Below are 23427 nucleotides of genomic sequence, written 5' to 3'. Positions count from 1 at the left end.
CTTTAGACTCTCCTGAGAGTAGAGCACCTGTGTAAAAGACCCAGAGGGAGAGAGAAAAAAAGAGGAGGAGAGGCACCTTTGATCTATTCCTTGGAAGTTGAACCTCCCTAAACACCTGCATCTATCAATCAAAAACACTGATTCTGATCAATCAGGCTACATTAGCTCCCTTTGATACAGGACTACTTATATAAACACGGTGAGATGAAAGAAGTAATAAATGCTAATCTGTTTGTTAAAACTTGACTTCTGGTGGATGATTTGGTAATTTTTGCTGGAAATTGAATTGTAGAAAGTCATGTGAATGTGGCTAAATACAGCCTGGGAAATTGTTCCAAAAAGAATATATTCGATATCTTGGGACAAAAGTAAAACATCCTGAAATCTAGCAGTTGCTATGGAAATGCTTAAATTAAATGTAAAGCATGCATAAATTTTCAATATACTCATCACTTTGGGAATCGAGGACATATGTTAGGGGAAAAGCCATATACATGAAGACTAAGCAGAAGGTAAAACATGGGATTTTTTGTCTGTGGATCTGTGTTTAGAATATTCCGCTGGCATATCTATACTTCATTTTGAGTGCAGAACAAAGCCCACACTTGAATACCATAGTATTTCTATGCAAACCTCAGGACAAGCCAGGAACTTGGGTCTGAGCTAGTTGCGCCATGAGTACCCTATATTCACTTGCAGTACTGTGCTGTGAGTACCCTATATTCACTTGCAGCACTACAGCTTGGCCAGCTTTGGGCAAACAAGCTGAATATTGGGTCCTTTTTAGAAGGGTCCTGCGTACCACCACAGGAGATAACAATATGTGGTCAATGTGCTCAAGCTGTTGGCTGTGTAAGCTTTGTGTACTAAGGAGAGGACAGCGCACCGTGGCTTTTCTCCTGAGCACCTTCAAAAAGTTCTGTACTTGTTGCACATGCACATACCACAGTATTACAAGGGATCAATTGGATACAATGCCTCAAAGGCACTACCAAGAATGACTGGTGTTCTGTATTACAGTACATGGGAGCAACCCTCACAAATCAGCCTTACCATACAAGGTGGTTTGACATAATTGAAAAAACGCAGATCAGGAGTGAGGGTATAGCTAAAAAAACCCTCCAGGTTTCTGTCTGTGGTGATGCTGACACAGGGAATGTATAATCAGCCTGAAGACTGCAATTTACAGAAACATTCTGAATCTCTCTACATGCTTGAAAGATAGCTTCTGTAAGATAGTTCAGTCTTCTGGTTTGATCTTCTTGTTAAATCATAGTTCAACTTTCTAATGCAAATTAAAAGAGAAACTATTAATCTTCAACTCACAGCTTCTTAAAAGTTAATTTAAAAAAAAAAATTCATACCAGAGGTATGTCATATGAAACTATAGACATACAAACACACATGTACCTTTGGTAATCAAGTTATTCAGTTTAATGTAAATCTTGAAATAGAATATGAAAAACCTTCTCTCTTCAAGGAACTGTCTGCATCAGCATTTTGATTTGGGAATGCAATTCTGATTTAGTTTCACTTTTTCAGTGAAACTGCATCAAGTGTGCTCTAAAAGTGTCCCTAAAATGCTCCATCCACTGCTGGGTATTAAGACCACAGGACTTTGAAATTATATGACTAGCCCAGGCATTAATACAGGTGGTGATTCAAAGTAGTTGCAGTTGCAGGAATCCTGTTATGCTTGAAAAATGCAAAAAATCACCAGCATAATCCTGCCTACACTCCAGTGAAAAATAACATGCCCATTCAATTTAGGGAGGGCATGTTATATCTAGACTAGGCTCTCTTCCCACCCCAGCAGCTGGGTGACAAAAATGAACAACTACAGCAGTCAATTTTTAGTTGTGGCTGCTGGATCCAAACCAATAATATGCTCTGAATTGCACTTATCCACAGAGCTAGAAAAATACACCCTTTAACAAAGACACATTAACCCTGCTGGACAGCCATGTTAACGGATAGATTTAATAACATCATATCTTGCTTGTTTGCCACTGTCCATACACACAAAACAAATTCCTCTGCAAACACAACCTGCACCTGCCTGTATTTAACAACCATTTTAAACACTTTTTTTACAGATGTGAGTGTTCATCATTTGTTAAAAAATGGCATGGTGATGGTAAAAAAAGCATATTCAGTCTTGTCCTTCATCTGTATATTTATAATTTCTGGTTTTGTTGTTTCATTTCGATAATGTTTGAAAGCTAAGGGTTGAAGATAACCATTCACATGTGCAGATAACCCCACATCTGTTCTAGGAGATGCCAGTAAGGATACTCTTATGTCCATATAGGCAGGTGTTTGATCGGGGAATTTCAGGTACATGTTTATATTAATTCTCCACCAAGTAAAATATTCTGGAAAAAAAATCCAGAAGCAACAAATGGTACCTCATGGATTTGATTTCAATCTGTATGCTACATGCTGTGTGTTTGTAACCCGTGGCATAGGCAAATGATTTTAGCCATAGAGTTAGATGTTACTGGATTCTTTTGAGACTATTTTGGCAAACATAGAGAGAACAAGGAGTCATATTAAAGTCTATCAAACAGAGAACAAGGTGTCATATTAGTGAAAATATGTTGGAAATAGAAAATAAACTATAACATCTGCATCTTAAAAAGAACATTTAATTAAAAAGAACATATTTACACAGCTAATATATATCAGAGAGACTTGGAGGAAGCTTCTTATTGCTTGTCACAAGAGATACTGATCCTTAGAATTTGATTTGATTCACATGTGAACAATGCATATCTCAATGTTTAGACTCATGGTTGCTTGATTCATTGTAAATTGCATATTGTGACTATTATATTTGGTGCAGTATTTGAAAGGCATGTATTTAGAAATACTACATTGAAAATTGAAACCTTTTATTTAGTCATAATTAGTAGATATAGTAATCGAGATACCACATACTTTATTTCATAAGGGGAAAAAAGTATTCAAAGAAAAATAAGAAGTTAATATGCCTCCATAAAAACTTAAATGCATAGGGCCATATTGTGACAATTTGTTCATACACTACTAAGGTGCTATTTAACATGCAAATTGGATAATGTGAACTATTTGGGGTTTTGAAACACTAGATTACATTATTCAGGTAATTTTTGCTTAATTAATTATTCCATGGGTTGCCCAAATTACTACAGAAAAGAATTATTTGTGGAATCTGGTTCTATTTAATTGGAGAAGGCTATCATAAATTACATATCATAAACTGTACAGAATGGTTTCTTGTAAATTTCAATTGTGATAAAAAGTCCGGGTGAAAACTGTAATATTCTGAAATTTAAGGTAAGAATTTGTTTGGGATTTTTTCCCTGAAAATAATAGTATGACTACTCCTTTGGTGGCTCTTTCAAATTTTTTTATAAACAATAAATATTCTAACCCCTAAACTGTATGCAAACAAACCATCCTACATATTCACTATATGTTTTATATAAATTTTGGTGCTTTAATTTTAACAGGTTAGCTAAATCATGGTCTACTCAAATTTTTTACATTTGTTCACCCCATTGAAGATATCCTAGCACTACTCAGTGGTGGATATACTTGTCTATTCATAAATAAGTGTATGAAAAAATGTCGCGTTTCTTTCTCTGTCCATTCATCCCTGGACAGTAATATTGGATGGATATTTTTCAATTTAATAAACATTGGTTTTGTTAAGTCAAGCTCAAAACAATGCATTTGTGTTTTGCCTCAATTGGAGTTCCTGTTTCTAAAACAGTAATACAGTTTCTGATTCCTATAGAGGTAGATTTCATAGCCTTCAACCACCTCCTAAGAAAACAGTTTTCCATCTCTAACAAATAATTCCTGTTATTTTTTTTCATTGAATGCCTCATGTATTCACAAAGTAATGTCAAGGTTATTGTTGGAATATCAGGCCTTGTTGCCATGAAAGCACACATTTACTTATACAAACACATTTCAAAAAAAATCACTTTTATAAAAGTTCATTAAGAGATACTCTTTTCTTAATATATTGATCAGGTTACAGAAAGAATTCTTTCCTATTTTTGGTGTATATATGTTAACAGAGAGACTGTGTATGAAATTTATATTGAATCAGTTCATACCCCACTTGGTGCAGGGAGTGATAGAAGGGAACGCTATTTAGAGGGAGCATGTGAACCTGTCCACTTTCCTCTTTAACTCCCTCTTCCCTTTCTCCTTAATTTGGCAGGCAGAATGGACTATGTTCACCACCATTTCCTTTCTTCCCCACAGTCTTCTTGAACCAAAATGTCTAATGTTTCAATCTTCTTCAATTTTCATATTTCCCTTGTTCTATCAGATCTCAGCATTTCTCCCAAGGTTTATTTCTATCCTTGATTTGTGAGATTCTTACTTAATTTCCTGATTAATTTAACAAAAATCTACTCTGCTGTATAGAGAATCAAGTGATCGAGAACTGTCACCACTGACCCTTTTTCAAGCCTCAGATGAGTTGTGAACACCAGCTCAAGCTTCTGTTTCTCAATGGTAAGGAAAGCTTCTTCCAGCAGAGGAGCTAAGACATCTAAGCTTGCTGAGTTGGATCATTTTGCTCTTACCATAGCTGCTCCAGAGATCCTCAGTGTGGATTTACTTCAGGGAAGATCAACTAAGAGCTCTGTAGCAGAACATTCTGCATTTTCATCAGCTTCTCAGAGCACATCAGTGAAACTGAGATTTCCTGGGGCCATACTGCTACTGCTCACCCAGCTATTCAGACTGGTCCTGCTCCAAGGAGTCCTATAGCACTGCCACACATAGTCCAGTGCAAAGTGCCAGAAAGTCACACCTCCCACCTCTCCTAAAGTCTTGTCACACTGCTACCTTTAGGGGGATATGGTGACAGCATTATAATTGCTCAAGTAGCTCAAACAGAAGAGGTTTGTTCAGGAATGTGTGACAGGCTAGTTAGTGGCTGTAGGTGGATGTTGCAAAGCAGGTGAATGCCAAGTCAGAAAACCCAAGTTAACACCAGCCATCACTGTTCAGAAATGTGCTACTTCTCCTGCCCTCGTGGTAATAATGCCTGTCTCCCTGTGCTTATCTTGTCGTCTGATGGTCTCAGTGAGCAGTGAAAAGTGGCATCAAGAACAAAGGCATCAACCCCTTACTGTTTCTCTTCAATACCTTGATCTCAGAAATTAAAACTTGGGTGTAAATGTAAGCTGTCAGGGGCTATGCTGAGAAAGAGTTTTTGGTGGCTTTCATGACAGCTTTGGAAATGCTCTGGAAGAATTACACATGCTCACCTGCTAAAATAAAACTGCAATAGGGATGCAGTAGGCAATGGACATCCCTAAAAAAATAACAGGATGAATGATAAAGTTGCTAAGTACACTGCATTAAAAAAAATGATAGATAGATTCAGAGAATGATGGAAGCACTTTACCACAGAAATAACCACCTCAATAAATTCTTCAGGTCCAGTAAAGATTACAAGCTTTACTGCCAGTACTGAAACAATACAGTTTCCTGAAACATGCTGATGCCTGACATAGTATGATACACCTCTACTAGGAAGATGATTGTAGGTAAGATCATTTCTACCTACCAGGACAGCTTCAAGTGCTCATGACAAGTGAAAAAATGTATAGCTATAGATATACACTGTATATTTATTTATAGAAAAAAAATATAAAAATACATCAGAGAATCATTACAGATCAGTGTTTCCAATAAATTCTTTAGTTTGAAAGTAAACATTTTGTCTTGTCAAGATCTTCTAATGCAAGAATTCACTGAAACAAAACTCTAAAAATAAGCAAATGTACTGCTTTTGTCAAGAAGATTTAGGAATTGCAAAGCAGAGTATGTTCAGTTTTATCTGCTTGTGCTACATATATATATCAAATATGTTTCAAAAACAAAAAAAACCTGTATGATTTGGAATTTAACAATGTAAAAAAAAATCTATGGAAATATAAAGTGGATTTTATGGTTGCTAGGTTTTGTTTCACATTGGCTTGCTTTATAAACTGAAAATTCTTCTGTTGTATATCAGAGCAAAGGACCTGCAACATTTAAAGTAAGTGGTAGACTTGTGTTAAATCAAATCTGGTCTGACAGATGCTGACAGAAGATAAATTATTTAAGAAAAATGTTGCATAAAAGTTTTACTGAACTGAGAGAAAGAAAAAATTCCCATGACTACCTACTTTGCTCTGAATAACGTCAATAGAAATAGTGACACCAAAATAGCTATTTGTAGAAGAAAGGCGTAATGGAAAAATCAAAAATCCCTGTAACTGCTATTCTTTTTGTGTTTTGGGGGCATGTAACTTTCAAGCTACCTTAGTGGAACTATTATGGGTTCCTACTCATGCCAAATATTCATATGAGGTCAAAAGAAGTATTGGTGAATAAGATTTCAAAATTATCTTTCTTCTTTTCTGTAGCTTTTAAACTATCTTCACATTTGTCTATCTATTTAGAACAAAGAGAAATTGGGACATTTTATGGCATCTGTGATTTCATATATATATATTGGTCTATCCTGACCTTAGGTATTATGATGGTATTAATACTGGATATGTCTTCAGGGCTTAGCATGCTCCATTTCAGTCTTCAGGAAACATGCTGGTCCAATGATCCATTGAAGACCAATAAAACATGTTAGTAAAGACACAACATGTCCATGGTGAAAAACATGTGGGTGATCAAGGACTAAATGAAGAGTTTATTGGGCCAAAATCTGTAAATACCAAGATAGGAACAGAATTTTGTTATGTAGCCTTTCAACTCAGTAGACAAAACATAGTAAGAACTAAGGGAACCTTGTTCATTTTAGACATAAGAACAAAAATTAGGTCCTTTTTTTTGCAGTCAACAGAATTGGCTCAGCAAGAGCTATATAAGTTCATTGTCACTGAATTTTTTTTCTAAAAGAGATGTTTTATTTCAAACTGAAGTTAATGCAATAAAAATCTATATACTGTGTTTTGCTGAAGATAAGACAGTTAAGATGGTATAATTTAACTGTAATGTCAATATAACCATGAAATACTAAGCCTCACTTCAGAGTCTTTCTTTAAGGTGGGAAGGTGATATTCTTAGATTAAAGATTCTGAGAGTAATTTTAGTTTGTTGAGGCCTACATCTTTCATACCTGAAGCAGGACTCTACCAAAGATGAAGGCATACTTTGTGTGCCTTTAATCACCTGTGGTGGCCTCCAGTCTGTAGGCTTTGCTGGCATAATTGTGCCAGTAAAAGTTGTAAAGCTGTGTGGTTCATTCATTGGTGACACTGCTCTGATACAGGATCAGTTACACTAGCAAGTGTGAACATTCAGAGGTAACTTTCAAGATGGTGGATTTGCAATCTTATTGCTGCTGATATTCCTTAATTTAAGTATTGAGATATTTTTCTCAGAAAACGTAGCATAGTTGTAAGATTTATATACTTGTTAAAAAAAAAGGCGATCTCAGTCAGTTTTCTCATGCAAAATTATTTTGGTAGAAAAGTGCTAAAATGTTCTTGTTGACCTTTGTTAACTAAAGAATATCTCTTTTGAATTCAGCATGACCTTTCCTCTCAAAATGGAGTTAGGTTATATCAAAGAAGGTTAGCAGTTTTAAAAGGTCAAAATCAAATTAAATCTTTTGAAGTAATCAAAATATTTCTGTTGACTTGACCTTTATTGATTTATTCATTCACCCATTGTTTGGTTGAAAAATGTACGTAAAAATGTTTATATCTGATACATTTCTAGTGTTGCAAGGTGGAAGAAAAAAATTGAAATCTTCAAAATTATTATGAAAGACAAATATTTTCATGTACTTCTGTATATTGAGATGCACCTTACATTTGACTGTCAAGAAGAAACTGGGAGTTGATTTAAGATGGCAGCTTTTGTGATGGAGAAGTTGAATTACCTAATTTTAGACAGACTTTGGAGGAGATGTACATGCTTCTGCTACAACTATCATGATGTAATTATGGGAATATACTTATTAAGCTAGTCTTAGCATTTAGAAATTAAAAATTTCACTGGAAATTTTTGAAAACAATGGAAAGACCTGACAGTGATAAAAATAACAGAAAATCCTCCAGTACGTTAGTGGACCACCATCTTACCATTTTGGAGAATATAAAAGAATAACTGAGGAAGTTAAAAAGTTCCTTAATGTTAAGAAATAATCCTTTTTTTATTTGCCCCTGCCCAGAAACCATTAATTTACCAGTGACTGCACAGGGTGATAGTGGTCTCCAATGATGTTTGGCTCTGAAAATATACAATCCCACATTATGCTTCTCTCTTCTCCCACACCTCATATGTACCTTTTTATATCCTCTTAAGGAATGGATTTTTCACTTTCTGCAGGAAGTCAACATCCATTTGTTGCTGTTGTCACTGCAATGCAAATAAGCATAGTAACAAACATTTTCATGAACAATAGATCAAAAAAACAATAGCACTAACCAGAAAATATAGGATGATCATAGAGGTGAGATTGTTGCCCTCCTTGACCCAATTAGCAGGGCATAATAGAGGACCTGAGCATTTTTCTTACAGGAAAAAGTAACTGATGATAGATTCTGCTTGTTGTTGGTTGCAAATCTGCCTTACTTACGGGAAAGGTGTTAAATCCTGTTTCTCTGAGTACCACAGAAAGGATGGTAAGTCATATCCTTGCTTACAACCCAAAACCTACCCACTAGCAAAAAGAACTCCATTATCTGCAAAAAGAGCCTCTTCCTTGGTTCTATCTGGGGCCACCCAAACAGTTTGCCCATGGCTGTCCCCTGTGGTTTGGATCTGCTCTTCTCCTTTATGCATTTGCCATACTTCCACGAGAAAGCTGTCTGTTTCCATTACCATAAGCAAGGAGATTTGAATTCCTTCAGTCACCAGAAGGAGTGAGTGGCGTGGCCTCCAGCATAGCTGGAAATCCAGCTAGGAAAGGAAAAAAAAACTAGAAACAACTGCCAGTCTGGCTTGTGAGGCCCAGTTCTGGGCAGCTTCATGGGAAAGGAGGGGAAAATACTCATACTCAGTTTGTGAAGCTGATACCAAGAAGAGCACATTTCTGGAAGAATCTGTGCAGCGCAAGAGGGTCTAGATAGTGAAAAAGGTCTTCATTCCTCTGACCTACTTTTCTTACACATCTTAGCCCTTTGCCCTCCCTTCAAAGAAAAGCACGCATTCTACTGCTGAGAATACTTTATTAAGTCTTTGTAACACTTGTCCCTCTGCCTTCATGCACATACATGGAAACGTTTCATTATCCAGTCACTAGATATGCAATTGGGGCAACATTCTCTGAGGAAATAATATGATGTGAAATTTCTACTGAAGCGATAGCTAAGTGGAGTGGGAAGACTCAGTCACAGTTGTTTGAAACACTCCATGATACAAGCCAATTTTGCCTTTTCCATTTCCTAGTCTACAGTTGTTCGCAGGGATCACAGGGGTTTCTTTACTCAGTCAAAACTACTATTTTGCATTTTATATTAATGCAAATAAATGAAACGGCTTGGATTAGGGGATGGTCTTAATAAAAATAGCAAGAAATCTCTGGGAACCTTTTGGCTCTCAAAAACCAGTTTCATCTAAACAAAATGAACCACTACAACAGGAAAATAAAACTCATTAAGTGAAGGGATGTTATAAATAATGCTGATGGAAGATTTTTTCTATAAGTAAGTGTATGGACAAATTCACTATACGAGAGCTTTTTATCGTCTGGCATTTTATCATCTTTAAATCATGTTAATTTACAGTATGTATGCTCACTGATTTATGGAATTATTTATACAAATGGGGACCTAAAAAGTAAGTTTCTTTTAAACATATTGCAGAGTGATATCACTGTGTCTGTATTACTAAACTTTATTGTTTTGGGATAGTGGGAATTACAGTGGCTATCTTTGACACTTTGGGGTTTTTTTCCTATCTTTCTTTGCTCCCATCCACTTGGAAGTTTAGACCTGGATTCTGTATATGTAACAAACTGAGTAATGTAAAATAGCATTGTCAATATCCTTGAAGCCCCCAGTGTATTATTTCTTTTTTCCTTGACTTACATGGTACATCTTTTTTATTCTTTAGAAAACCAAATTGAGAAAAATGACTGGATAAAAAATAAGAATATATATATTGATATTCTGGCAAATGTCATTTCATTGTGTCATGATTTCTAGGTAGCCCGCCATTACAGAGTTACTGTTCCATAATAAAATACCACTTAGAATTAATTTTTTTTTTTAGAAATTAAAATATAAACAGGATTTCTTTTGAATTGTGGGAAGAGTTTAGCTGTTGAAGTTTTTATGCAGCCAGATAACGCTTAAAATCCAGTCCATTGACTCAGGTGGGGTGGGAAGAAAATGACTGAAGCAGAAAATGCCCTGTAATCCCCCTGGACAACCTAAAGATATCCTTTAGTTCACGTCACAGGGGCAAGGGGTGTGCATTCAGATCTACGTGCATTCAGATCTTCTGTCCTGAAACACTTCATACCTCAGTTCTTAATCATTAGAATGTCACAGAAAAGTTCAAACTCCTCAATTAATCTTGAAGAGAAATTAAACTGGTCGCTGTACTGTAAGAATTCAGTAATAGTTTTGTACTTGGCTGAGCTACTACATAACATACAATGTGATTCGTAATGTATCTGAACCCAAATTTAAATATGAACAAACAAGTTTTTACTCTACCAGATTTTTAATTGGAAGATATTCCAAATGAGCTACCCCAGTTTAGTATTACACTTCCTAATTTGCATTAGTGGAAACTATGACTGCACAACATAAAAAATATATGAAACAAAATGGATCCATTTCCTGGAAAATCTCTTTTTCATATCACAGTTATTTTGCTGTAAAAATGCCTCCAAATTATTAAGTAATTGGAAAGTCAACAGAATCTGATCCTTCTTTTTCTCTTTTCATCAGTAATTAAGAGCCTAGCTCTCAATTTCACACTGCATGCTCAAACTGTTTTAATCTGTTTGTGGAACACCTTTACAGAACTTATAGAATAAGCCAACTATAATTATCCTTAAATAAAAAAAAAAAAAGTTAATTTAAGAAGTAAGGATGATCTTCTTATTTAGCAAAGTCTGAATTTTAAGACAAGGAATCACATTTGAGCTCCATATGACTGTGAAATGTGCCAAACTAAAAATGCCAGTGTTATCTAATTCATGCTGGTTCGATTGAAACCATTTAAAGGGAAGATAAAACAGGCACTGGAATGGTATATGAAGACCATGTTAACAGTGTAACAGGAGAGTATGATCCTGTGTTTTCCTGTACTATGGGGACTGCACAGTTTATTTTAAACCTAGTAAACAGAAGCTGCAACTATTTACCTTGTTTTCTACATCCATCTCCGGAAAAGTCTGGGGCCTAATGTTCTGATTCTCTCACTGGTGAAACTACAGCTTCAGAAATGGCACAGTGTCACACCGGAGATCTGCAAGATTTCTTCTCATGTGTGCTGAGATTGACCACCTGCAAACTCTGTCACACAAGCAACACCACAATTCTGTAAATAGAATCATCTACTATACTGGCCAAGGGACCTGAAGAAGTAACTGTGTAGAAGAAGTACTTTAGGAAGGTCAAGGACTTTTGAATACCATGTACTAACCCACTCTGTTCTTCCTGGACATTTGCTGGAGGAAGTTTCCCATGGAACATAGACCCTTTTAAGACCTCTGTGGAGCTATAGAAAAGGAACAGCTATAAAGAACAAATAAGTCAAAGGTACATTAGCCATCATACAAATATCTCCCTTTTCCAGGGGGATTTTGGCTACTATAGTAGCCACTAAGAAATTATAGTTATAAAATAAAATAAAATAAAATAAAATAAAATAAAATAAAATAAAATAAAATAAAATAAAAGAGATAAGAACTGTTTCTATATGGATCATATAGCATCATCATGCCCAGAAGGCACAGGTGCCTCAGACTGTTTTGCCCTGTCTTCCCACACCTGAGCTTAAGACAAGGAATTCATTGAATACATTTGTTTATTCAAGTGGAACCATATTCTTAAAGGAAATGGACATAACCGTTCAATTAAAATGGCATTTGCACTTGAAGCACTGTCTTTCTGCCTCCCTAACACAGGACACTCTGAAAAACAACCTAAATCAAGCATGTAGTTTGGTATTGCAATCCATACATACGTGAAGGAAACAAGAGTCTCGATGCTACTCAGTTATTTGGAGGGGATGTAGGAAGGTAGGAGGCACTCAGCAGTCTCTGTCATCACAGGGTCTCTCCTGCAAATTTCCCTGATGTTTCCAGGTAGTTTTAGCTTCACTCTTCATTCTGGCAATACCCATCTAAGCTGTTGCTCACCTGTTATGATGAGGATTTGCCAGCCCTACAGGCAGACTGAAGAGCAGAGGCCTACAGAATTGACTAATAATAGTTTAAACACACACACACGGAGGATATAAACTTTCTGTGGATAATCTGTTTACCGGTTTGGGTTGCTTCCTAGACCTAGCTGATCTCATGTAAAACAAGCATTTTACTGGTGATGATACACAACTCTTGTATGAAGTGAACAGATTAAACTATTTATGTTCAACTGCTGAAAGCACTTCAGAAATTGATGTCAGTGTCAGAAATCTTATTAGGTTTCAGAAGAGGTAGGAAAGCTTCAGACTAATCACAAGGCAGAAGGTCTTCAGGCTTTTGAGAATGACATCTGAAGGGCATTGAGACTGTTTTCTATAAAAGGAAAGGGCAAATTTCCAGTACATATATAATCACTGGTAGCATTTATGTTGTCATCCTCTCTAAAGCAGTAACAAAGTGCACAAATGGTGGATGATTAGAGAGGTCAGTCAAGTGTCCCATTCAGCTGTAATTGTAGAGTTTTTAAAAATTCTTTTGACATCAGAAAATATCATATTTTTTTAACCCCGCTTTTTGCTATGTTTAGTTAATTCATGCAAAATCAGTGAAGAAACAGAATGGCAAATTAAAAGCAGTATAACGGGAATGTCATTTTGCAGTAGCAATAAGTAATCAGCAAAATCAGTTTACTGTAGAATTATTGCTACCTGTCAATGTTTAACTCCACATGCACAGAACTTTGGCAAACCTTTGTTTAAAATACTACCACCTACCAGGTCTGGAAATTGTTTTGAAAAAGTGCTGCCCCATGTACACTTTTGCTAATGCTGCAATCATTATCCTCTTTCCCTGGTCCCACTAGAGCACTTCACAAGATTTCCCTATCTCCCAAAGAAAATCTAAATACACTGTTTTATTTAATTAACATAAATTTTAAACTATCATGCCTCACAAAATCTGACAAACTTCCTACTAAGGAAATTATGTTTTTTCTCTAATAGTATTTGAAAACATGTTATGTTTTCCATTTCATCATTTTTCTGCCTGGGTCTTTAAAGAGAATTTTTGAGTAATGAATGGACATATGCTTTCCAATTTTGAAGCAAATTAAATTAGAGAATACCCACATAGGGAAAATAAAAATATAATCTGCCACAGATCAAATAGCAGTTTTCATTTCAATAATATTCTTTGAAACAAGGAATTATTCCAGTTACTTATAGCTGGTTAAAAGTGGTGGAATCCTTCAGTCCAAGTGTGACTGGAGTTTTCAATCCAGGAACAAGTGAAATGAACCACATGACATTGTCCATTGCACCAGGTGGAAGTCTAAATTATTTATACACTTTCTTGTTTCAGAAAAGGATGAAACCGAAATAGAAGGAATACATGACAGGAGTGACATGGAGCTGGGGAAACAGAGAGAGACTCTTGTGCTGACTCATCAGTGTGAAGGAAAAAGTAAAAAAAACAGTCTGATGACAACATCCTTAAAGTTTATGTAACTTCCGTAATTCCAGACCATGAGGGATGAAGTTGTTGACAGGCTTAGGTGTAATTTAGAATTTCAGAAAAATTACTCTGCCGTACAGTCCTGTTCACACATCAGTTACGTATTCAGAGCTCTATGTGAATGATATGTCCTGTGAACTTTACTTCATAATAGAAAGAAATTATGTTGAACGTAACAGGTTGTAACTTTGATGTGAAATGGTGCTTTCAGTGTAGCTAAAATTTAACATTGGGCTTGTGTCATTGATGATGGAGAATAAGGGAGTTCAACTGATCCCCAGACAAACATTTGTAACATCTTAAATGTTGTGGATGACACTTAATGCTTACAGGCATTTCAGTTCTTCAGCTAATGGTTGTTTGCCTGCCATCAACAATCATTAGGATGGAGTCTCTCTGGGGGACTTAATATTGCTGCCTTCAGTTTTATCTTATTTTATTTTGAGACATCTTTTTTCAAAGAGCTTTATTTTGCTGTTCAGGGTTTCTACAGAAGTCCAGGATAGGAAAGGTTGACTACTGAAGGATTTGCAAAGAAAACTGGGAATCCTTTAACTTTGCAGTGCATAGCACAATATTGTTTGGGTTTTTTCCACCATCATCTATCTACTTATTTGTTACATTATTTTTTTATAGTATATGAGGTATGGGGCAGTGCCTCACGTACAAAAATACCGATGGAAGAAAGTGAGATGCAGATTAATGCTGTGACCACTGAAATCCATGGCAAAAGTCATGCACCATCAGAGGCAGCAAGAATAAGCTTTAGGAAACTATTCAGATCCTTCCAAAGTCCTTCTACATACAATTCTACATTTTAGTTAGTAAAAACATTAATTTTTCTTATATAATAATCATTATACTTCTGTATGACACATTTTACACATGTTGTTCATCAAAAAGGAAATTTGCAAAGCCCGCTGAGACAACCAGGTACAGAAAGTTATGTCTGGGTTGATCTTAGTTTGGCTGAAGTTCAGATCCAGTGTTTCAGAGTAGAAAGGAAAAATAGCTTTCAAAATTAGGACAGACTGCAGGTACACGTCTCAGAATAGCCAACAGGAGTGTTCTGTGGCATATAAGTAAAACAAGATCTCTTAGAATCACATACAAGAAGATCCTTGTGTTTTTATACAACGTATGTCATTAACAAACAGTTTAACAGTTTGACCAGACCCTAATATATATTCTAATTGCACACAGAATAGTAGTTAGTACCCTTTTGCTCTGTATGTTCTTTCCCCTGTTTAAAAAATAAAAAAAAAAAGGTGAGGAGGGCAAGGGGTGGTTCTTTAAGGTTTTTCTGAGTCTTCATACAAACAGTCCTGATAGTATCCAAGTCCTCTTGACTGCAATATTATACAATCTCCTTTTCAAAATAAATGGAAAGCTACAAAGCTTCCAGCAGTATTGCATTTTTTATAGACAGTCCCTGGTTCTAAAGGACTTTTTTTTTTCTATTTTTATGATTTATGCTCTCTTCTAAGTTACTGTTGTAGTTTCCACAGTAAATGGTCTTTGATTTAGCTCATGGTTATCAATGAAAAAACACCTGAAACACGGCGATGTTTCATACATTGTTTATCAGCCATTTGCCAGTGACACAAGAACCACAGGTGAAAGAAAAGATGAATTTAAATACATTAATTTTCATTCCTGTGTTTTCAAGCTGTTTGCCTTGTAGGAAAATTAGACGTCCTAAAGCTGATAAATGTGACTGACAGTGTTAAATACAGAGTGACTTCAGACATTTTCTTTCTGTTTTGCAGTGGATGTGACCTCACCATGTGGTAGCTGTCATGCAACTGTTTCCTCAGATCCTTGTTTTTCACCGTATTTCTCTGCAGGTTCATGGGTCTGCACTCATCACAAGTTATTTTAAAGTTGTCCACTCTGTATTCTACACATCCTCAATCTACTGAAAATAGATTTAAGATCCACTGAGGTGTGAATGCAAAGGGAATCTGAATCCAAATATTTCATATTTTATTTTTGCAGCCGGACCCTGCAGGCAGAGATATCTCCATCCGACCCATCTTGGAGCACTGCGAAAACACCCACATGACAATTTGGCTTGGGATTGTCTACGCTTATAAAGGGCTGCTGATGGTAAGCATAGCTTTTTCTGTACAACACGGATTTCAAGGTGTTATTTATGAGAGGCATGAACTGAATTATATTTACTTTCCTGATGGTTGGGAGTGAGTTAAGACTTCACTGAGTACAACTTTTATTATCAGATCTGGTCTAAAGATCATTGGGCAATAATATGTGGATATATGCATGCATAAAATAAATAAGACATTAATAGCACTTAAGCAGAATACCATAAATATACCATGAACCAAGAAATTCAGTAATGCGAAGATGGGTCTATAAATGAGGCAACTTTGTAAATAAAGAGGTCAAATCATCTGAATTCCTGTAGGTTCTCCAAAAAAGTAGGATGAGATTGATCTAGGTGTTTGCCTCTGAGTTGAAAATATCCTTCAGGAATAGTCACAAGATACTAGATTAATTTGAGGCCTGAATGAAAATAACCCTTTTATCACTGAGGCCCATCTCCACAAAAAAGTTTAGTTACTAAAACAGACCTCAGAAACCAGGAACCCTGAAGCTTGATAGTTAATTAAAAACAAAAAAAAAAAGAGAGAAATTGTAAAGATGACTATTAGTGATTAAAAGATCCCAAGTCTGAAGGTTTTGAAAATATCTGATTTTGACAGCACTGACCAGCAGAACACCTCTCTTGAGTTGAGCCCCATCTGGATCCTAAGCCTAGATAAACATTAGTCTACACTGCCCGAAGGATTCAATCTGTTCTGTGAATTTGTAGCGTGCTGGTTGATTAGGACATCCATGAAAGACTGGATCAGCTGCTTCCACTTGGCGTGGTTGGTGCTGCTGCCCAGGGCTAAGCCAGGGAGACGGAGCTGCTGGTGCCTGGACTCCTCATCTTCCTTCTCCACTGTGAATGACTGCTCCATCGAGTCCTGCTGCTTTTCATACTGCTTTTTTCAGGCTGAAAGCTCTTTAAATACCCAATATAAGGTTTGGCAGGGATGGATGAATTCTGAACAGTTGTTTTGTCATCAGACTGGTCTACTGGGGTGAGCTTTCAGGCAAAAAAGGCACTAGTACCAAGCGCTTGCAGCTCCCAGGTGAGAGCTCTGATTCTGGAGCTGTTGACCAAAAGGAATCCTTCTCATATTTCCATTTAATAATTACTTTTTTTAAAAACCAGCTTTAGGTGTAGATTCTTCTTTTTCAGGGAATGTCCAAGCAGGCTGTGAAATCAAGAGCTAGGACATACTTGATCCCTCCAAAGGGATCAGGAATTAGGATAGATTCCACACCTCAGCATATCTTACTGGGCAGCTCTGAGTGGCTCTAGATTCACAGTAGCCTCAGCATGTAGCACAGAATTGAGGGGTATGTGTCTTGAAGGCAAGGAACCAGAAGTTAGGAGCCATGACATTGACCAGCACTGGGGCCACAGTTTTACAGTAAGATATAACTGTCCTTTGGCATAAAACATTATTCTTTATGCAAAAAACACAGCACATGACCCAGAATTGTACCTGAATATTACATGTTCCTTTGCACACCAAGGAACTAGTCCAGCTCAAAACAGATTGCTGCAAACAAAAGGGAGCAAGGGCTCGGGAGCTTCTGAAATTCCTATTTATATTTCTTTGTTTGATTCTTCCTAGTCTGAATAGTACCAGTTTCTGATTTTGTCTCTTTTTTAAGACAAATATTCCAGAGGTATAGTTAGACTGGAAAGCATAGCTTTAGTACTCAGTTGCTGGCAAGTTATTTAACTTTATTACAATATTTTCATACTTTGTGCTAGTATCTGTTTGGTCTGTTTGTATCTATTGGGTCATTGATTTATCTTCAGGGATGAAGTTCTTAACTTTTCATCCCTTTTCTAGTATACTACTTATGGTTTGACATATCTGCCCTTCACTTAGGAGGGCAAGTTTAATTTTACAAGATTTCTCTTAGATAATTTGTTAAAAGGAAAAAAGTTTTTCTTGCTTCTGTTACTTTCCAATCCCCTTGTATAGAAATTTTAAACAGTTCATTTTGTGTTTTTCCAGTTAGAATTTACCAGTGTTTCTTATACAATTGCTTAAGGCATTTTTGACTGTGAAAATGTTTGAAAAATAACCAAGTAAATATGCTTAGTTTTTCTAAGGTCATGTGAATAAACAAATCAAATTAAAATCCCTTTAAAAGTACTCAAGGACTCAAACAAATGGTAGAGGGGTTTCTGTTTGGATTGGTTTGGATTTGGTTTTTTGGTTTTTTTTGTAACAATAACTTCATTAATGTTTTCGATTAAAAATTAGGAAGGGAAAATAGCGGCATAAATTTTTAGTTTACATTCTCAGGCAATTTTCTTTGATGTTTCAAGTTTGAGTTGTGTTAGACAGTAACCAAACTGCATTGGTTCTCACTAGTCTGTCACCCTAGATTCATTTGTCAACATATATGCTGGACTATTTTCTATTCTCTTTAAGTCTGCAAGCATCATTTGCAAACTTATTTTGCAAATGCCATTACTCGCTATACTTATTTCAGGCGCAAACTGTTTGATAATCAGCAGTGAAATATACACTTTTTATTACTCCATTGCCCTCTTATCACACAAATCACTACATAAGAAAAAGGAAAATATTCATCTGAGTCATTTAAATAATTGTAATGGTGAGTGATACGAGGACAAGAGAATTGATGTGTTTTATCTCATCCCCAAAGGTGTTTCTGTATGCCACACATAATTTGCCTTCAGAACAAAAAACAGAACCTCTCATGTATCATTTTATAAAAGTTTACCTGATACAAAATTGTGTGGTTTGTAATAATGAAATATTTATATCTAATTTAACTTGCTATATACTAAACATCTAGTATTGCTCATTACAATTAGCAAAGCAATATTTAAGGTGAAATGGCTTAATGATATGCTTGGGCCAAAATTATTTACTGTGATTTCTTGTCTCAAAATGGGAATTCAAAAAATGGAGTTAACCTAAAAAAAAAATTTTCTTTTGAAATATGAAGCAATACTGTCCATTCTGATGTTTTAAATGCACTGATGCAGTGAATAAATCACTCAGGGTAGGGCAGAGCACAGAAGGGCGGGAAAGGGCAGGGAAGGCAAGGGAAGGCAAAATAACGGAAGGTATTACTCGCCAGGATGCACCAGATCCCTCTATATTAAAGTAAGCAAACTTTAAAAGTCAGGTTCACAATTCTTCAATTGCCTTTGAGGGAATGTGAGGAAATGTTTGCTAACTGCATGAAGGCTTCTGTTATTGGATTTGTATTCCTCAGGACTGGTGACTAGAGAATAATAGGAAGGTGATCATCCTAAATCTTGCCTTTACCATTGTGTAAGTCTTCTTAATGACCAATTTATTAGTCTTCTCAAATTCCCCCATACTTATGGGATTCCATGTTTTCTCCCATCTCAGGTTCAGCTCCTAAAAGGCTACATACAAGTTCAAGTTCTCTCTGCATGTACATGTTGACCATCACAGAATCAATTAGGTTGGAAAAAACTTCTGAGATCATCAAGTCCAACCCATGACCAAACACCACCAAGTCAAATAGACCAGTTGCACATCAACTAGTCAATTCTAGTATGTCAAGCTTTTGATTTCTGATGATATAGACATAGTTGAAAAGTACCTTTTTTTCATACATTCCAAAGGATGATAGAAAACACACCATCTTAAACTTGTCAGTGATGTGTTGTTAGTGAGTGCACTAACATATTTCTGAGGGGTATGAGTTATTTTTCTAATCTCAGCCAGAACAATACCGGATTAGAGTCCTCTATAATGCTTTTCTTATTAATCACACACACTAGTCTTGTCTACTATTTGATTCCTCTCTTCCTGATAATGCTTTTAATTAACATTAGACTCAAGGTGTACATATGCTGGAAGTTTTATTTTGTCCCTGACAAATTATTACGGGTATGTTATTAAGCTACTGAGAAAGAGGCTTTTGCGGCAAAGGTGTGTTTTCAGCTTGACTGGTACTCTCTGTATCAAATCCTACTGTTTCCCTGTAAGTGTTAATTGAGGCATTTTTAAGCCATAATAATACTGACCACTTCTCATACACTGTTTTTAACGTATCATCCTTAGCTAACCTTGCTTAGGATGAAAGTATCAGAATTTCAGGTAAGGAAAAAAATAATGCATATGCATCATGGGACTTGATAAAGGTCACTAAGAATAAGAAATTTGGTTTCTTCTAATGATTCCTATTCAAAAATTCCAGTGGCTGCTATAGTTGATATACTGCACAACACAACTCTGTAGTTGATTTGTGAAGCCAAATAAAGTATTAATTCAACTAAAATATGTCCTTGGGATAATGTTCAATCTTAGTTTCAAGTCTGAAAGAATCTTCTGTTTTCTGAGGCTCTCTAATCGCTAAGTTGAATTTGTCTTACTTCCAAACCTTGAACCTTGGTGGTTTTGCATATATTTTATCCCTCTTTCTCTAAAATGACTTGGTGCCTTTATTTCTAGGCAAACTTCCCTGCATTTGGCCAAATTTCTGTGATTTTTCTAAAAATCTTGCTCTTTATTGAAAATGACATCTATGAGTTGCTCCTCCTCTTCTTCCTCTGCATCATTTTCAGCTGTGGTATTATAGTCTCCTTCAAGTCAATGTACATCTATGGGACAGCTTAGGTTAGGAATTTTTAGAAACCTATCATTTTCTTTTTGGTGGCTTCTTGTTAATAGTTGTATGTTGAGATCAATCATGTCGATTTCAATCAGTTTAAATTTGTTGTATTGATTTTATAACATTCTATTTTTAAATAACAATACTGTGCAGTATTAAGACAAACAGTACTGAGAAATCCAAGTAAGCTGCATGAAAGTGATTAACTCTATTCAGTTTTGCAATCTCATTGAAAAAAATAATAACACATTGAATTATATTGCTATCACTTTTTTTTTTTTTCACTTATTGCCTGAGTTCATGTGTCAACCATTTCATTAATTTGCTTAGGATAGAAATTATAGTAATAGCTCTGTAATCACTGAAGATGTTCCGCTTTCTCTTTTCCCATATGGCCTCTTTGTATCTTAAGTGGAGCTTTGCCAGAGTTCCAATAAATATCAACAATTAAGCCCAGCAGTTCAGACACCTTCTAAATCAATTCTTAAAACTCCTGCATGTAAGTTACCAGATCTCGGTGATTACAGCAGCTTGCCTTGACAGGGTTTTCAATGAGTCCTCTGTTTTGGCAAGATGGGAGTGGATTGTTCCATCTCTATGTAAACATAGGATAAAAACACTTGTTAAGCATATCTTATCATTCATCATTACTATTGAATTTGTGATCTTCCAAGGAATGAATCGTTATTACAATTCCTTTTTCTCCACATACATTTTTAGGAATCCTTATGAATTCTGTTAATGCTGCTAGCTATTCATTTACTATTATATATTTAACTATCCTTTCCACTATCTCTATTTTAGACCTTTAATTCGTAAACATTATTATTAATTTCCTCTTTTTAACCTTTGTTACATTCTGTCTAGACTTTGGCCAATTTTATTGCTTATTTGTTTTGCATTCCACAACACCAAAACAATTTTTAAGGTAAGAAAAGCTTACTTACCCATGAAGTTTCGGGCAGATTGTTTATGACACATACCCAAATATTTTTTACTTGCTGTTTGTAAATATTCCTGTTGCTTCCCCTGCTCCCTCTTCTAATAGATTCCTTTGCTTTGGTGGCTAATCCATAAACATTACTTTTCCATTTTTTTTCATGCATCTGGAAGCAGATTTACAAAAAAGGAGTTAGATACCATGGTTTAGACCTTGGGCTGCAGTCGGTGCCCAGTGGCCCAGTCTTTGGTCAGCACTCCGTGCTCTTACCATAGTAGGCAGGAGGGCAGAGTGTTTTGCTGGGGGTAGAAGGTCCTCACTAGCTTCTCTGAACTCCAGCAGAGGCTAGTTGTGTGAGAGGCACTAGTAATCAAATACTCAGCAGAAATTCAGTCACTAGTAGCATTTAGGTACCTACAAATGGGGATGGACTGATTGTCCTTGCTGGATGCTGGATGTAGCTTCTTACTACTGCTTCAGGTGCTTATGCCCTCTCTATATGTCTAGCCCAGGAGCTGCTTATGAATCATATAGCTGTGGTGTGCCACACATGCTCCTCCTTTTTACTCTTTTACTATATTTACTCAATGAAGGCTGGATATAAAGAGTTTTTTTTTGCTCTGAGGAAAGTGAAGCAGTGGAACAGGTTCCCCAGAGAGGCTGATCATCCTTTGTCCTTGGAAGATTTCAAGACCAGGATGGATAAAGCTATACGCAGCGTAGTCTGATCTCGCATCTGAGCCTGCTTTTTGAGAAGGAGCTTGCACTAGATAATTTCCTCAAGTTTCTCCAAATTATCTTAAGATACTATGTCAACAGTATTGTTAATTAATCTCTTTAGCAAATTAATAAATTTGATGTGTATAAAAATTGAATAGTTTTCAAAAGTTAAAATTCCTAATTATTTTCTGAAAATACCTTTGATTTTTAACACATTTACTTACATTCTTTCCTAATTCCCTTCATGATCAAAAAGAGTACTTGGAAGAAGGGAATGCCTCCCTTCTTAATTTTCATAATTCCAGCTCATATTTATGATGGGTTTAGCAGTAAGCCATCTGTCCCATCTTACGATGACTAGAATCATAGAATCATAGAATCAACTGGGTTGGAAGGAACCTTTGAGATCATCAAGTCCAACCCTTGATCCACTACCGCTGCGGTTACTAGACCATGGCACTGAGTTCCACATCCAGTCTCTTTTTAAAAATCTCCAGGGACAGAGAATCCACTGCTTCCCTGGGCAGCCCATTCCAATGTCTGACCACCCTCTCTGTAAAGAAATTCTTTCTAATATCTAACCTAAACCTCCCCTGGCACAACTTGAGACCATGCCCTCTTGTCTTGCTGATAGTTGCCTGGGAAAGGACACCAACATCCACCTGGCTACAACCTCCTTTCAGGTAGTTGTAGAGAGTGATGAGGTCTCCCCTGATCCTCTTCTCCAGGCTGAACAGCCCCAGCTCCCTCAGTCTCTCCTCATAGGACTTGTTCTTGAGTCCCTTCACCAGCCTACTTGCCCTCCTCTGGACCTGCTCCAGCACCTCAATGTCCTTCCTGAACTGAGGGGCCCAGAACTGGACACAGCACTCCAGGTGTGGCCTCACCAGCACTGAGTACAGGGGCAGAATCACTTCCTTGGACCTGCTGGCCACACTGTTCCTGATACAGGCCAGGATGCCATTGGCCTTCTTGGCCACCTGGGCACACTGCTGGCTCATGTTCAGCTTCTTGTCAATTCAAACTCCCAGGTCCCTTTCTGCCTGGCTGCTCTCCAGCCGCTCTGTCCCCAGCCTGTAGCTCTGCGTGGGGTTGTTGTGGCCAAAGGGCAGGACCCAGCACTAGACCTTGTTGAACCTCATCCCGTTGGAATCAGCCCAACTCTCCAACCTATCCAGGTCCCTCTGCAGAA

General features: G+C 36.6%; 1 protein-coding gene across 2 annotated transcripts in view; it reads left to right on the top strand.

Annotated features, from left to right (window-relative positions):
* GABBR2 (gamma-aminobutyric acid type B receptor subunit 2) overlaps positions 1–23427 on the top strand; it is a 476962-nt gene that overhangs the window by 418019 nt on the left and 35516 nt on the right. For both annotated transcript variants that reach the window (XM_027643926.1, XM_027643927.1), the window contains exon 14: positions 15857–15967. In XM_027643926.1, coding sequence (XP_027499727.1) covers positions 15857–15967 — 111 coding nt within the window. The remainder of the gene's footprint in view (positions 1–15856; positions 15968–23427) is intronic.

Source organism: Corapipo altera, unplaced genomic scaffold (genome assembly GCF_003945725.1).
Source record: "Corapipo altera isolate COAL_440 unplaced genomic scaffold, ASM394572v1 24b, whole genome shotgun sequence".
Classification (NCBI taxonomy): domain Eukaryota; kingdom Metazoa; phylum Chordata; class Aves; order Passeriformes; family Pipridae; genus Corapipo; species Corapipo altera.
The sequence above is the reverse complement of the archived record's forward strand: the minus strand, read 5'-3'. Positions and strand labels throughout refer to the sequence as shown.